Raw genomic sequence first — 17,500 nt, 5'->3', positions numbered from 1 at the left:
TACTCGCTCGTGTTTGTCATACGTTTAATTGGTGTGTATGTCAGGTAACTTTGCCCCTTTTCCTTCTGTTATGCAGATCTCAGTGTACAGTAGGTACTACACTCTCACTAACTGTGTGTGTTTGTGCACACATTGCGTGTGCACTAACTACTTGAAACCCAACACCCCCATATTCTGGGAGGAACATCCACCGAAAATAGCCGATCTACAAGCTTGTGAAGAGATTTGGTTTAGCAGGAAACAAGTGCAGACCAAGGCAATTCTTCTTATTTAAAAAAAGTTAGTGTTTTAATCCTGTCTGTACCATTGAGCTATATTATATCGGTATGGGCCGGATTGGTGTGGCCAGCAGGTGAAAGATGGTATTACACTCGATGGAAACGAGGAGTACAATGGCATTCAGGCACAGACGGGGTAAACCACTTGAACCCCAGCGTCCATATTCTGGGGGGAATATTGGCCAAAAACATGATCTACAATACGTCGCATATTGCGACGCATTGTGAGCTTGTAGATCGCCACATTTTTGGTGAAGAGATTTGGTGTAAACGGAAAAAGTACAGTTGTAACTCAAGTTCAGTTCTTTAAGACTACAGGGGTTTAAGTGATTAAAACAATAAACAATACGGAATATTAGGGAACACATCTGTGGCTTTGGGGGGCAAGCACTTGAATTGTTTAAATGTACACATTTATGGAGATGTACGGGCCTTAAACACAGAACTCCGTCATGTATACACAAAAGACAGAATCGATAAAAGTAATCTATGGAAGTCTTGATCCAAGGCTAGTCTCTCACTTGCAAAATGTGATTTTATATCTGCTGCTGCTTGTTTCTACTTGCACAAGAGATTGACATTCTGCCTCATTTATTTCTACTTTGACCATGCACCTTATTTGACATTTTGTCTTGTTATCTGCTTTGTTTCTATAAAAAAAATTTACAAGCCCTCAACAGGAAGATCTTATTTCATAGTGGGACGCAACATTAGGTTCAACTTTTATTGCATGTGTACAACAAATCAAATGAAATACTCTGATTCTCTCTGCCTTAACACAAAGGACACCCGAAACCTACTGTACAAAGGCTATGTACACATTGCACTTGTGTGCACACACTTCATACGAAGCAAGGAACTCTGGGTGGTACTGTACATGAAACTTTAAGTAATTGCAGTGTTGCCAACACAGGGCTATAGATGTCTTTCTTGTTTTCGTTAAGTGCAAGCCTCCTGGATTTGTTCATTTTGTACATCTCTCGAACCCACTCTTGGCATAGTAATACGTTTGACTATAAACCATACTATGACCCAGGTCCCAGAGGCCAATGTTTTAACGGCTTATAGATCGGTTATTTTTCGTCAAAAATATTTAGAGTACTGTGCACTAGCTGTGGTTAAAAAAGACAGTATTTTGCTTTGGACTTGAGGTTGGCCTGTGTGGATGGGTTGTTTGAGACAAAACAAATAAACTATCACACCTGCAGTGTGCTGAAGCTCACACTATCTGCTGAAGCTCACACTATCTGCTGAAGCTCACACTATCTGCTTTTACCACCACGACCTTTAGCCACAATCCACTTCAGTCTATTCAGCAGGAAAACACGCCGCTCTGCTCACAACTGTAATACTTCAGTGTTTGGCCTAGTGTGTGTTTGAGCGTGCGTGCGTGCGTGCGTGCATGCGCGTGTGTGTAAGCGGAGTGTGTGTGTGTGTAAGCGCATGGCGGTATGCAGCGCAGAATGAATGCATGTGCGATGAATAGGACAGGAATGTAAATGAGCTTCCAGCAGGCAGCCCATGATGAGCGGGCTGGCTGCATGGCGGCGGTGCCGGGCTGCAGAGCCAGCACCATGACAACACATGTCGGGCTGTCTGAGCCACGACGACGCGTCGTCATCAATGCTGCACCCGGCGGTAGAAGACGTACAGTATATGTACACGTCAGTGGATCGCATGGATTAAAGCAAAAATGTAATCTCAAGACGGAAAATAAATCTCTAGGACAAGGACAAAGACAATATCAGTCACCATAAAGGAAAAAAATATCTGTAAAGTATAGTGAGAATAGCCGAATCACGTGACCCGCTGCTCCTCTCCTTCTCTGGGAGCCAAACGGTGAACCATAGGCGAGCGAACAGCGCCATCTAGTGATAAACCACTGAAAACACAAAATCTCGTTATTCTCGTCACTGGCAGGCTACACCTTAACAAAATATGACGAGAAATCTCGTCATTGGCAGCCAAAGAGTTAATGTTTGTTTCTTTGTTTGTTTATTTAAGACATTTAACCACTTAAACCCTCTGTAGTTAGTAAACTTGACTTTTGGTCTGCTCCTTTTCCCCTCTATACCGAACCTCCAAAGTATTTTCGGCTAATGTTCCTCAGAACAGGGATGCTAGGGTTCAAGTGGTTAATGTAATAAAAAGTTACTATCACACAACTATCGCACATTTGGCGGCCCCCCCCTGTAGTAACACCGAGGACCCCCTAGGGGATTTAAGTTTTAAATCACGAGCGGCACACATGGTGTCAGGTGAGTAAATACGTCCCATGGAAGCATCAGCGCTGGGCTGGGTGTTACCGCTCTCTCTCCACAGGAAAACAATTACACCAGCAGCACCACTGTTCATCATGTGTCACCTGCTTCACTGTTGGTACTGCAGGGCCACTGGGATTCCTGTGTCTGTGTGTGTCTGTGTGTGTGTGTGTGTGTGTGTGTGTGTGTGTGTGTGTGTGTGTGTGTGTGTGTGTGTGTGTGTGTGTGTGTGTGTGTGTGTGTGTGTGTGTGTGTGTGTGTGTGTGTGTGTGTGTGTGTGTGTGTGTGTGTGTGCGTGCGTGCGTGCGTGCGTGCGTGCGTGCGTGCGTGCGTGCGTGCGTGCGTGCGTGCGTGCGTGCGTGCGTGCGTGCGTGCGTGCGTGCGTGCGTGCGTGCGTGCGTGCGTGCGTGCGTGCATGCGTGCGTGTGTGTGTCCTAGGTATTACCTGTCGCAGTGGTTACACTTGAAGGGCTTGGCACCGGTGTGTTTGCGGTAGTGTCGCGTCAACTCGTCACTCCGGGCAAAGCGCCACTCACAGCCCTCCCACGAGCACTTGTACGGCTTCTCACCTGAGAGAGAGAGAGAGAGAGAGAGAGAGGGAGGGAGAGAGAGAGAAAGACAGAGAGAGTTTTAACATTCAAAGATTACCATTCACATATTCTATTGACATTTCAACATTTCCATCTTTCTAATTTTGTATGTAACGCACGCACACACGCACACACACAAAGCCATGCTGTCTCTGTCTCTCTGTCACACACACACACAAGAAACACGCACACGCACGCACACACACACACACGCGCGCGCGCGCGTGCACACACACGCACACACACCTTAGGGGCCAGCCAGACCTTATCCTAATACAACAGTCATTTCAATGAGCCAATCGAGTCAATTAGCTCGGTCTAAATGAAGTCTTTCAGCATGGCTGCATGTTAATTCATAATCCGCCCCTCCCCCCCTCTCCCAAATCTGCCTGAAAATGAGACTGGTTTTCTCCCTCTGGTACCCGGCAAGAACCCCCACCCCCCCCCTCTCTCCTCCCCCCCTCCCCCCTCCCCCCTCCCTCTCCCCCGGACCCCCTGAGGTGGGATCTGAAATGTAAATGAAGTTTCATCTTCACTTTAGCAGATGGGAGGAGAGATGTACCATTGTTCCCAGGCTGTAGCAGGCTGCAGTTATCCCTACATGATAAAAAGCCTTCCGGCTGGGGTGTGTGTGTGTGTGTGTGTGTGTGTGTGTGTGTGTGTGTGTGTGTGTGTGTGTGTGTGTGTGTGTGTGTGTGTGTGTGTGTGTGCGCGTGTGCGCGCGTGCGTGCGTGCGTGCGTGCGTGTGTGTGTGTGCGTGTGTGTGTGCCGGTTTAAGGTTTAAGGATTTGTCTTTGGAAGGGTGTGTGTCAAGTGTGTGACCCACCATCCGTATGCCCTTTGGGTTTTTGGGGAACACCCCTGTCTATACGGATGGGATATGCGTGTGTGTGTGTGTGTGTGTGTGTGTGTGTGTGTGTGTGTGTGCATACCTACTGTGGCAACCAGTAGATACAGCAGAACTCGGGGGTGGTAGATATAATTGGGGTCTTAATGAGTCTTAATGGGGAGTAATACGGCTGCATACAGTTGGCCAGATGTCCCGTTCTCCCCCTTATCACAGCAGCCACCAATCTTTCTTAAGCACGCACCCACGCACACCATGCACGCACGCCACACCGCGCCACGCCACGCCACGCACGCACAGACAAGTCACACTTCCCAAAGTAAAGTGCTGGCAGTAGTAAAGGCCTCCATTTTTTATTTCAAAAATTTTTATCCCACGATTTTGTAACCCCATTTTTTACACCCAGTGCCAATCTCTATGTAATCCTGGGCACTACACTCCCTCTGCCAACCTAGGGAGGCCAGGGCCGAGCTCATGCCTCCTTCAATGCATGAGAGCCAACTGACCTTCTTATCACCTGACAGGGGAGAGTTTCCCTGGTTGGACGTAGCTCGTGGAAGGAACACGTTATTCCAACCAGTTCCTTTCCCCTCCATCAGGCGCCCCGGCTGGCCAGGGGGAGGCAGTATAGTGACCAGGATTACTGCATGTTTTTGTGAGGGTACCTACCCTAGGAGACACGGGGAGAACATGCAAACTCCACACAGAAAGGCCCTTTCGCCAACCCCACCTAGAAAGGCCTCTATTTTTAATGCATCTGAGAAGAACTGGCCGCTCCAGAATGTAATGTTAACAGACAGGGCAGTGTGTGTGTGTGTGTGTGTGTGTGTGTGTGTGTGTGTGTGTGTGTGTGTGTGTGTGTGTGTGTGTGTGTGTGTGTGTGTGTGTGTGTGTGTGTGTGTGTGTGTGTGTGTGTGTGTGTGTGTGTGTGTGAAGGCCCCTCACAGACACACACACACACACACTGCGTGCGTGCGTACGTGTGTGTGTGTGTGTGTGCATGCGTGCGTGCGATGTTTACACAAATCGGAAGCTCTTTACTGACTTCAATAACAGCAGCAGAAAGATGCTCATTTCCTCAAAACACAACAGACAATCTCCTCAGCTTGTCTGTGTGTGTGTGCGCTCTTGCACAGAGAGAGACAGAGACACAGGGACAGAGACACAGGGACAGACACAGAGACACAGAGACAGAGACAGAGACAGAGACAGAGACAGAGACAGAGACAGAGACAGAGACAGAGACAGACACAGGAGACACAGACACAGACACAGACACAGACACAGACACAGACACACATAGACAGAGACACAGAGACAGAGACAGAGACAGAGACAGAGACAGAGACACAGGAGACACAGACACAGACACAGGAGACACAGACACAGACACAGACACAGACACAGACACAGACACAGACACAGACACAGACACAGACACAGACATAGACATAGACACAGGAGACACAAGAGACACAGAGACAGACAGAGAGACAGAGAGAGATGGAGGTATATACAGTAAGTGGGGGCCACAGGTGCCAGACAGGCGGATGCTTCACACCCTTCTCGCCATAATTGGCCGAGAGTATTCCCCCAGTCTGCATTAAACACACACACACACACACACACACACACACACACACACACACACACACACACACACACACACACACACACACACACACGAACACACACACACACACACACACACACACACACACACACACACACACACACACACACACACACACACACACACACACACACACACACACACACACAGAATGAAAGCAAGACTGACTTGGGCAACCATGACGCCAGCCAATTATAACACGGCGAGGCACGGAAGCATGAAGTCACCTAGCAACTGAGAGGGGTGGGGGGCGGGGGGGGTAGTGGGAGGCAGAGAGACAGAGAGAGCAAGACAGTGAAAGGTGAAATAGCGAGAGAGAGAGAGAGAGAGAGAGAGAGAGAGAGAGAGGGGGGGGGGTGTGAAGGAAAAAGAGAGAATGGGTGAGAATGACAAAGAGACAAAATGAGAGACTCAATGGAAGAGGAGAGAAAAGGGGGGAGCGAGAGAGAGAGAGAGAGAGAGAGAGAGAGAGAGAGAGAGAGAGAGAGAGAGAGAGAGAGAGAGAGAGAGAGAGAGAGAGAGAGCAACATCCATGGACAATATCTACCAGCCACCAGCCAATTATGGGGGAGTGCGGTGCTAGTTGCCTGGCAACCCAAACTGAGAGAGAGAGAGAGAGAGAGAGAGAGAGAGAGAGAGAGAGAGAGAGAGAGGATAGCAGGGTTGGAGTTAGACGCACACTTGGCTAGTGGGTTTTGAGAGTATAGTTTTGTATTCGTAAAGCCTAATTTACGGTCCGTCGCACGACGGGGCCCATGCGGCGATAATAGCCGACCCACGAGCTCACGCCGTGTAGCGAATGCAACGCGTCGTGAGCTTGTAGGTCGGCTATTTCCGCCGCGCGGGCCCCGTCGTGCGACTGGGTACGAATAGAGCTTGTAGGAGGAGTGTAGGACGTCTCTCTCCAGTAGCTAACTGTAGCTTCACTGGCAGCATGGCGGCTAGCTGTGCGCTGTAAGCACACGGCTAATTATATGGTACACTCTCGTCTTGCAGGTTGTGGTTTTGAGTGTCTTGGCGATACCGTTTCCCAGCAACACCCTCCCCCCCCCAAGAGTCGCTCATCCCAAATACCCCCCCTACACAAACACTCTCACGCAAGCACACACACAGGTGTCGAGATAGACACTTACTTTCCATCATTGCTTCAACGCAGAGATCGAGTCATTGTACAGCGATCAATCGATCGATCGATCGCCTGCCTGCCTGCCTGCCTGCCTGCCTGCCTGCCTGTCTGTCTGTCTCTCTGTCTGTCTGTCTTTCTGTCTGTCTTATTTTCCTTAATAATCAGATGACATGGTTATGATTTACAGCATAAACTGCCGGTTTTGTTTAGAAACATGTCCTACACATGATCCAATAAGTATATAGAGAGCGAGAGAGAGAGAAAAAGAGAGAGAGAGACAGACAGACAGACAGACAGACAGACAGACAGACAGACAGACAGACAGACAGACAGACAGACAGACAGACAGACAGACAGACAGACAGACAGACAGACAGACAGACAGACAGACAGACAGAGAGAGAGACAGACAGACAGACAGACAGACAGATTTAACTGGGTGTCATGCATCCTGCTACAGTTGTACGTGAGGTACAGATCATTGTGATCTGTAATTTCCATTTCACAGAGAGACAGAGAGAGAGAGAGAGAGAGAGAGAGAGAGAGAGAGAGAGAGAGAGAGAGAGAGAGAGAGAGAGAGAGAGAGAGAGAGAGAGAACCCAATCTTGGCTGAGACTCAGAGCAGCTCTGCCATCTACAGTAAGTGCTTGGGAGATTAACTCTATTTAATTAAATATATTCTATATTAACATAACCAACCTAATCCCGGATGGAAACACTATAGCACTTTCAAATGGGGACCGAGAGACGAGAAAGTAAATGCTTTTAAATCGTCTCGTAATGAACGCTGCGTTTGGAAAAAAGCCATTTTTGTTTGGATTTGGACGCATCAGCATCATTCAGCAACATTAACTTTGACGCTGTCGGGTGGAAACCTTGTACTGTACGTACAAAACCGTTCCTTTTTTATTATTTTAACCACTTAAACCCCATATGGTTGACCACAGTCCCTCAGGTGTCTTTTCTGTTTGCTGTTATTGTGGGGAAAGCTTTCGCTGAAAATATCCGATTGACAAGCTGTCGATCTGCTATTTTCAGCGAAGGGTTTTCCCAAAAGTACGGATGTTGGGGTTTAAATAGAGAAAATAGCAGAGCAGTAGTGGAACGTAACTAAGTACATTTACTCAAGTACTGCACTAAAGTAGTAGTAGTATTTTTTTACAAATATTGTACTTTTTTACTCCCCCCAAAAAATAATCAATTTAGCGGATTTAGATTATCATTACAAAAACACATATTAACCAATTAAGTCCTATTTTATAGTATCTAGAACTCACAACGTGTTACACGTTGGGAGTTTGTAGATCTGCTATTTTTTTAAACATTTCAAAAAGTTGAGTACTTTTACTTTGGTACACGTAGTGTGTGTATTCTGCTGCCAAAACTGTTGTACTTTTACTCAAGTAGAATTTTGAATACAGGCCTTTTACTTGTAACATTCTGTGTACTGAGTACTTCCCCCGCCTCTGTGTGTGTGTGTGTGTGTGTGTGTGTGTGTGTGTGTGTGTGTGTGTGTGTGTGTGTGTGTGTGTGTGTGTGTGTGTGTGTGTGTGTGTGTGTGTGTGTGTGTGTGTGTGTGTGTTTTGGCTGAGGGTATGTGACTTCATGTAATGTACTTTGCTGGCTGTTTGCTCTCCACTAACGTAATCTCTCTGTACATGTAGTATATGTTCAATGATTTATGGCCATAATAACCCGAAAAGGGGATTAAGCTAATTACACTAACTGTACTGAGCTTGTAATGAGCATATCGGGTGGGAATACCCTCAGCCCTCCCCAACACACACACACACGCACACACACACGCACGCACACGCACACACTCGCGCGAACACTCAGTGCATTCAGTGTGTGCACACACAAACACACACACACACACACACACACACACACACACACACACACACACACACACACACACACACACAAACATATACATAATAAATAAATGCAACACCCTGAAGACGCTTTTTGTAATAATATTGCAAAATCATCTTCAGGGTCTTGCGTTCTTTTTTTTTTAACATAATATCTTTTTAATCTCTACCGCCATCCTTACTGTGTGTGTGTGTGTGTGTGTGTGTGTGTGTGTGTGTGTGTGTGTGTGTGTGTGTGTGTGTGTGTGTGTGTGTGTGTGTGTGTGTGTGTGTGTGTGTGTGTGTGTGTGTGTGTGTGTGTGTGTGTGTGTGAGGGGGGTGAATATGTCTTATATCAGCTCACTGGTGATTAACATCAGTCGGGGGGAGGGGGGGAGGGGGGGATGTGCAAAAAAAACCTGCCGAGTCGACAACGAGCCTGAGGAGCCAGATTACAGACACTGCAGCTCTCACGCTATAGCGCTACCACCACTACAAGGCTGCACCACAGGCCATTATACTGCTCCATTATGGATTAGCCATGCTAAAGGCTATATACGACTATAATGCCACGCTGTTGGAACTTCGGGACGCGCTATAATAACCCTGCTTTGCGAGTGTGCGGCGCGGTTAAAAGTTAAAGCCACACACACAGGGGTATAGCCAGGGTCATATATAAGCCTGTGACATGCAGGATAAAGGATGCCATACTGCACTGTAATACTGTACAACCTGCAGGCTATCTGATATGAGAGCAAACTGATATGGCTGCTGTTTGGATGATGAGAACGTGAGGTCACACACTGGCTGTGTGACCACCACAGGCTGCACCTATAGAGCGATGTTGGATAATACGGCCTGTCAATATAGACCTAATGCTATGGATGCAAGCTGTGCTAATGCTATAGTGAACGCCCAGGGTCAGGTTCAGCATCAGGCTGCCATGCTGGAGGGAACACAAGGACAACATAAAAAAAGGCAATCCCTATAAGCATGACTCACATTATGATGGCACTATAAGGCTACTGGCCAGCAGCACAGCAGAGTTGGACCTCAAGGTTACATTATTAGCTATAACAGCTTGGCATGTAGCACCTGACTGATCTGGCCAATATTTGACATCTGGCCGATATATATTTTTAACCGCTTTCCACCTGGTGTTTTGGGCATGTTGTTATAGGTGAAAATGATTATTTTCTTTTAAATCAAAGATGTTTAAAAATACCCAATATACTACTACTACTACTTTTTTAATGGATGAAAGCATCTGTGTCATTTTAGATTGTTGCGTTGGCTATTCAAAAATAGCAGATCTACAAGCTTTTACATCTGAAATTTTTGATTTTTTTTGAAAAATCTTGAAAGTGTTTGAAAAATCTTGAAAGTATGAGAACTACTGGTTTAGATTTAGAAGGCATTTGTTGAATCGGCCTCAGGTGGATAAATAAAATAAACGTTTGCTAATTTTCTATCTATCAACAAGTTATTTGTGTTTAATGTTATTTATTTTATAATGTTTGCTTCTAAGTTACATGTTTTCACACTTTCTTTATTTGATTTTGCACTGTTTAACCGAAATATCGGTCAAGAAAGACAGATAATAGTGATGGTCATCGGACCCAGAGCTGTGGCATCGGTCAGGTCTAGCCTTAGATCAAGACTATCGTAGATGTATTTTATAGATTTTGAAATTTTTATATCTACGATGACCCATTCTTTCGGAAGTTCCCTGTATTCCTCAATGGACGGTAGTGACGGGCGCATCCGGTTAAAACCGGAATTACACTCAATGTAAACAGGAAGTAAACAAGGGGGGGGGGGGGGAATGGCGTTCGGCCAAAGATGGGATTAAAACACTTCTTTATTGAAAAATATGGACTAAAACATTACACAAAGACTCCGGGCCGCAAGTTAACATTTGGGGCAACCGGGTAAGCACCTTATATTTTGCATTTGTACATTTACTGGTGAAAGTCAAGGGTGCACTGCGGGAGGGGGGTGGTTGCTAAGACTTTCGTAGATATAAAAATGACAAAATCGATAAAATACATCTACGATAGTTTTGATCTAAGGCTAGGTCAGGTCTACTGGCGTTGCAGTGAGCTTTCTGTGAGATCCAGAGAAAGGCCAGTGGCCAGGTTCAGTGAAAGGCCAGCGGTAGTTAGCAGTTAAAGCTGTGTGTAAAAAGCAGTCAGACATGGCTGATCCAGTGAGGGGAAGTCATGTTTGCCTGCCAGTCTATCAATCATCAGGCAATTACCAAGGCTAGGCCTGTTGGCACTTGTCATGACTTCACGGGCCGCTGTGCCGGGATTAAGAGTTATGAGGAGATGGAGAAATCTGCCAGAGCAACTAAGTGTGACAGTGTTACCGAGGCTGAGAATAATGGCATTCACATCAAAGAAAAACCTCAGGAAAAAAAAGGGAAAAAGACAGATTATGGAAAGAGGCAAGCGCCATGTTATGTTTTCTATTCAACTTCTGAAGCTTATCTGGTTTTAGTATGTATATGTAACACTCAGGGGAAAAAAGGACATGTGTGCTTTAGTGCCGTGGTTCTGTGGGGTTCGGGGACCCCCAGGGGGTCCAGGGGGTTCCTGGCAAAAAAGAGGAACAGAATAGCTCTTAAGCCCTCTTTCACTGGTACATTTTTCACAATAACCATTCCACCAGAGAGTACACCAGGAATAAATAACACTGTGTGTGCGTGTGTGTGTGTGTGTGTGTGTGTGTGTGTGTGTGTGTGTGTGTGTGTGTGTGTGTGTGTGTGTGTGTGTGTGTGTGTGTGTGTGTGTGCGCGTGCGTGTGCGTGGTGGTGTGTGCGCGTGTGTGTGCGAGCGGCCTCACCTGTGTGTGTCCTCTGGTGTGCCTTGAGATGGGAGCTCTTGGTGTAAACCTTCCTGCAGCCGTTGAACTGGCAGCGGTGGACTCTCTTCTTGTTCTCCGGTATGTCTCCCGCCAGGCTGCCCCCCCCTCCCTGTTCACTGTCACTGCCTCCTCCCCCTCGGCCCGGCGCCGGCGGCGGCGGCGACGAGGGCAGCGCCCGCGCCGCCACCAGCTTGGCGGCGGCCCCGATGCCCACCTTCTTGGCCACCAGCTTGAGCGTGAGCGTGCCGTCCGCCGTGGCGGTGAGCGTCTGCGTGGGCTTGACCAGGTGGCGGCCCAGCTCCGGGGACGAGGGCGGCGTCAGGGACGTGACGGCGGCGCTGAGCTGCGCGGCGCTCACCCCCACCAGGCCCCCCTGGGGGTGGTGGTGGTGTTGGTGGTCCTTGGTGGTGGCGGCGGCGAGGATGGCGACTCCCGTCTCCGGGTCCACCAGCGGGCTCTTGCTGAGGTACGGCGCCTGGTGGAGGATGCGGGCCTGGACTTTGTTGGGGAGGGACGCCAGCAGCGGCGGCGGGCTGGGCTGGTCGGGCAGGCTGGGGAGCAGCGGGTCGCTCAGGTCCTCGTCGCTGTCGCCGCCCTGCATGAAGGCCGGCGTCAGCAGGCAGTCCAGCTCCTCGTCGAACAGCTCCGAGAGACGCTTGGGCTCCGTCTGTAGGTAACGCTCCAGCTCTAGACACGTCTGCGGAGAGGAGGAAGATACATCGGTTCAGTGTTAGATCACCACACACAGACAGCATGCTGTTTCTCATGCTTCAGGTTGTTTCTCATCCAGTTTGTCCGTCAGCAAGTTCAAAATTCGTTTTGAGGCCATAACTTAGTCAAAAAACTGTCCGAGGGAGAGAGCGAGCTTGAGAGGGGGAGTGAGAGAGGTAGAAGGGGAGAGAGGGCTTATTTCACCTAAGTGATAACCCAGGGAGGAAGAGAAGGAGAGAAAGAGCATATTTCAACCACAGAATAACCCAGAGAGGTGGAGAGAGGGAAAGAGCCTGATTCACCCACACAATAACCAAGAGAAGGAGAGGGGGATGGAGAGAGCAGGAGAGAGCCTATTTCACCAATGCAATAAGCCAGAGAGGGAGGGAGAACCAAAAGTATTTCACACACGCAATAACCATACTGGGTACCAAAACCTGAACACACTGATCAACGAGTTGTCGGGGCAATAACCCTAGCAACACCAGGCTTCACACAGCGTTTTATGCTTGTTATCGTTATAATTATTATAATTGACACTTGATTATAGACATGCACTAACGATCCATCTCGGTTTGCCTTGCAAACAAAGCCAAGTATGTTCAACGATATAACCCCACACACCCCATTTAATTCCAGGGGTGGAAAAACTACTCACATTTTTTTACTTGAGTAAAAGTATCAATACTGCAATGTAGAAAGACTCTTGTTACAAGTATAAGGCCTGTGTTCAAAACGTTATTTAAGTAAAGGTACAAAAGTATTGGCATCAAAATATACTTAAAGTACCAAAAGTAAAAGTACTAAATGTTTGAAAATAGCCGATTTACAAGCTCACAACGCGTCGCATGGCGACGCGTTGTGAGCTTGTAGATCAGCTATTTTCAAATAGCCTATAGGTATAAAATAGGGCTAAAGTGGTTAATGTGTGTTTTATAATATAATAATGTATATCTGCAAAGTAACTAGTCACTAAAGTTTTCAAATAATTGTAACGGAGTAAAAGCACAATAATTGCCTCTGAGTGTAGTAGAGTAGAAGTAAAAGTATTGAAATTCGGAAACACTTCAGTAAAGTAGAAGTGCCTCAAAATTGTACTTAAGTACAGCACTTGAGCAAATATACGTAGTTACTTCACGCCACTGGTTCAATTCTTCCTCTGCCCGTGTGGACTTTGAACGTCCAAAGTCCACCGTGCATCTTCCACTGTTTACCAATCTATCAGGGCTGACTCCAGGGGGAGCCGCTCTAGGTGTTGCATTTCTGTGCAGCTGTTGACCATGTGTCAGCGAGCGCGCGGGCTCGGCCCTGAGAGAGGAGGGATTTACCCCGTGATTGATGGCCGCTGCCGGGCCGGGCGCTCTCCAGAGTGCTGAACTGTGGAAGCCTCACTGTTTCCCTCAGCTCACTGAAATCAACCAGCCATGGAATTTATATTACCAGATGGGAGGGGAGGGAGGGGGAGGACAGGAGATGGAGTGAGAGGGGAAGGGAGAAGCGGAGGGAAGGCAAAGGGATATAAACGTATAAAGGTGAGGCGGAGGGTTTTTTGCACTTGAGGCACCTGCTATCTATTTATGCTGACCGATACCGTTATCCGTGCAGTTAGATTTTAATATAGATTTTTATTCATGTAGTTTGGTTTTGACACTGATCACATTGAGGTTTTAATGTCCGCCTTCTTGAGACTGTAGCTGTTGTGTGAGGTTTAGCGCATAATGAATTTTGAACTATAATACGCTGTAGAATAATACTGTGTTATGATAATATATTATATAATAACATGTTAATTTATCTCTGAGAGTGCACAAATGGAATCAAGTCGTCCATGCGGTTCCATTTGTTCACTCTCACAGTTACAAATGGATAGATAAACAGAGAGGACTTTACTGTGTAGAGATGAGAGAATAAACTGAAAGGTTGGCAACTGTTTTAGATTTTTTTTTATATTTGAGTTGTCACAAAGACAACACTTTTAGATTCCTAGTGCTTCACAATACGCAGATAATCTGAGATCTTCGCCTATAAACCGCCACTGCAAGCAATCATGTCACCTCCCCAATTAAAGACTGCCCTATAGACGTTGGATAATTTTTTGGGTATTGGCATAATCCAGTGTTTCCCAAAGTGGGGTCTGGGGACCCCCAGGGGTTCCTCAGGGGGGTTCCTGAGTGTCCCCAACCAAATAAACACTCTGAGAGTGGACTCTGAGAATGCCAAATGGACCTGCAACCATTTATTACACTCACACGAGTTATGGGGGGTGGGGGTCCGTGAACCAAACTGGGGGCTTGGTTCAAAGTTCTGAGAACCACTGATGTAATCTGCAGGTCCCTCTCAATTGAACCCTGACGCTGCATAGGGAACAGAGTGCTGCACTCAACAAACAACATAACGGACTGAAAACGGAATCTGCATTTTTATGTTTCCTTCTGCGCAGGAGTCATTAGAATGAAAAATGTCCTGCCAAGAGAAGAGGGGGAAGATGGGGGCACGAGAAGAAGTCGGAATTACAGACAAAAAGAGACACTGGGACAATGCATGGCTCACTAAGCGTCCATTCAGCAGTTTGTACAGTACAGTACAGTACAGTACAGTACAGTACAGTACAGTACAGTACAGTACAGTACAGTACAGTACAGTACAGTACAGTACAGTACAGTACAGTAAATGCTCCTCTGCCTCCAGCATTGCTCCTGTAGCATCAACAGGGCCTGTCACAATTATTACATAATCACCTAATCGCAGTTATTTGAGATAATTGCAAAAATAAATCATAATCGTCATAATTGTTCCCACGTTGAAACATTTTCATGTACTGTATTTTCAAACATTAAAAAGAATAGCAAAGTTCACAACGTGTCTTCGCAATAAGACATTTTAAGTGTGACGTTCGTCATTTTTATCATCGGCAATATGAAATGCAGGAGAGAAAATATATTTGTAGTCGTCGTGCATGGACCAGATTTTTGAGCATGTATGCATGTATGTATGTGCGTACGTACATATATGTAGTTATGTATGTATGTATGAATGTATGTTTTGTATGCATGTATGTACGTACGTATGCACATGTATGTATTTACGTATGTACGTATGTACGTATGTACGAATGTACGAATGTACGTATGTATGTATGTATGTATGTATGTATGAATGTATGAATGTATGAATGTATGTATGTTTTATATGTATCTATGTATGTATGTATGTATGTATGTATGTATGTATGTATGTATTTATGTATGTATGAATGTATGAATGTATGAATGTATGTATGTTTTATATGTATCTATGTATGTATGTATGTTCATTTGTTATATTGTTTTTAAATTGCCTTATTCGAAATAAACTTTTCAAAAAAGCATATAGCCAGTACGATGAACGTGTACAGATTGTGTGCCTATAGGCAGTATAAGGCACACATCACATATAGTGCATGAGCCAGCAGATGTAAACAGTGGCCCAGAGCAGATCCCATGTGGTCCAGTGCAGTGCAGCAGAACTACTGCACCATATAGGGCCAACGCAACTCTCCCCGGGTCCACACAGCCTACATAATGAATATACAGTACATCTGGTTCAAACGCAGTCCACAAAACATAGTTCTTTTTGTAGTACAGGCCAAATACAGCACAATCTGAAATGCTTGTTGAAAACATATTTCTATATATCTGTAAAAGCTTAGAGCAGTTGCTTCTCAACCTTTTCTGCATAATAATGGCCCACTTGGAAATCTCAGAGAGGCTTCGTCCCTATCCATATCCATACTTAACCCTTTAAGACCAGGAACGCATCTGTGTAATTTTTAGATTTCTTTGGCTATTCAAAAATAGCAGATATACAAGCTAATAGCTTGTAGATCTGCTATTTTTTTTTTATCTTGAAAATGTGTGCAAATCTTTGAATATATATTTTTTGAAAGCGAACATTTTTAACTCAAATCTTTGCTTCTGGGGATTCTACAAAGGTCTTCAAAATCCTCAGCACTGTCCGAGTTACGACCCGATAGAGACAGAATCGTAAATCATCACTCCTCCCGTCAGCATGCGATGTCGCAGGTAAATCATAGATGCTACTGCTGGTATCTGGGGGTGGGGGGGGGTGTATTTTATCCCTTTTATCCCTGCTTCTGGTCAGACTGAATGAAACATGCATTTCCTTTTGGGAAATGTCTGAAGTGTTTCATGTTTATGTTGTAAAATACCTTTAAAGTAGAACATGGCGCAAAGGATTGTTCCTTTAGAAAGCATCGTTCCTTTGATTGAAGCATTGTTCCTTTAAAATCATGAGCTTGTAGATCGGCTATTTTTGCTATTGTTTGTACAAAGAAGACTATAGGGCTTAAGTGGTTAATAAATGCCCTGTTTTCTCTTCTTTCTTTTCTTTTTTGAACCCTGACCTCCGTGACAAAATAGAGCGTGTGCGGTTCACTGATAAGCTAAACCCCTCTCTCTCTCTCTCTCTCTCTCTCTCTCTCTCTCTCTCTCTCTCTCTCTCTCTCTCTCTCTCTCTCTCTCTCTCTCTCTCTCTTTCCCCAATTCTTTTAAAGAATGTCCTCTTTCTCAAAATAATTTGCATATGAGCATAAATCAAAGACATTTGTTTCGGTGTGTGTGTGTGTGTGTGTGTGTGTGTGTGTGTGTGTGTGTGTGTGTGTGTGTGTGTGTGCGTGTGCGTGTGCGTGTGCGTGCGCGTGCGTGTGCGTGCGGAATCAACACATGAAACAATGTTACAGTAACAGTGTTCTGTGTGGTGTGTATGCCGCTGCTACAAGACAGAGCTCCCAGCCACTCCTCTGCAGTAACTAAGTACATTTACTCAAGTTTTCAATACTTTCATTTGTACTCCAATACACCTCAGAGGCAAATATTGTACTTTACTAGTTACTTTTGCAGATTTACATGTATCATATTACAAAACATAAATTAACCACCTAAGCCCTCATTTATACATATAGGCTATTAAAAAAGTGCTGATCTACAAGCAGTACCACAAGCAGCACTACAAGAAGTACTAAGTAATTTGAGTGCTTTTACGTTAGTACTGTTAAGTACATTTTGATGCCAATACTTTTGTACTTTTTACTCAAGTGAAATTCTGAATGCAGGCCTTGTTACTTGTAACAGAGTACTTCTTCCAGTCCAGCACTGCTCCTGGGTGCTGGGTGTAATTTGTTAACAGTCGCATCCCTCGCTGCAGTAATTGCTGTGTTGTAATGCGATCGCTGGTGGAGCGTGCAAAAAGAGGCCAGAGATGATTGTGTCTCTCCAGGAATCAGATCACTCATTGCTAATGCACTTGAAAGCCAATACTCCTCCAGACAAACC

General features: G+C 45.8%; 1 protein-coding gene and 1 pseudogene across 2 annotated transcripts in view; both read right to left on the bottom strand.

Moving 5' to 3' along the window:
• Positions 1-17,500, bottom strand: part of LOC308105595 (Krueppel-like factor 7) — a 68,175-nt gene that overhangs the window by 8,198 nt on the left and 42,477 nt on the right. The window contains exon 3 of the mRNA XM_080456420.1: positions 2,985-3,108. Coding sequence (XP_080312546.1) covers positions 2,985-3,108 — 124 coding nt within the window. The remainder of the gene's footprint in view (positions 1-2,984; positions 3,109-17,500) is intronic.
• Positions 11,579-17,500, bottom strand: part of LOC308105794 — a 7,758-nt pseudogene continuing 1,836 nt past the window's right edge. The window contains exon 2 of the transcript in view: positions 11,579-12,156. The product of the transcript in view is annotated as an uncharacterized misc_RNA (transcript). The remainder of the gene's footprint in view (positions 12,157-17,500) is intronic.

Source organism: Gymnoscopelus braueri, assembly GCF_963280865.1.
Source record: "Gymnoscopelus braueri genome assembly, chromosome: 18".
Lineage (NCBI taxonomy): Eukaryota > Metazoa > Chordata > Actinopteri > Myctophiformes > Myctophidae > Gymnoscopelus > Gymnoscopelus braueri.
This window is presented reverse-complemented; position numbering and strand designations above follow the sequence as displayed.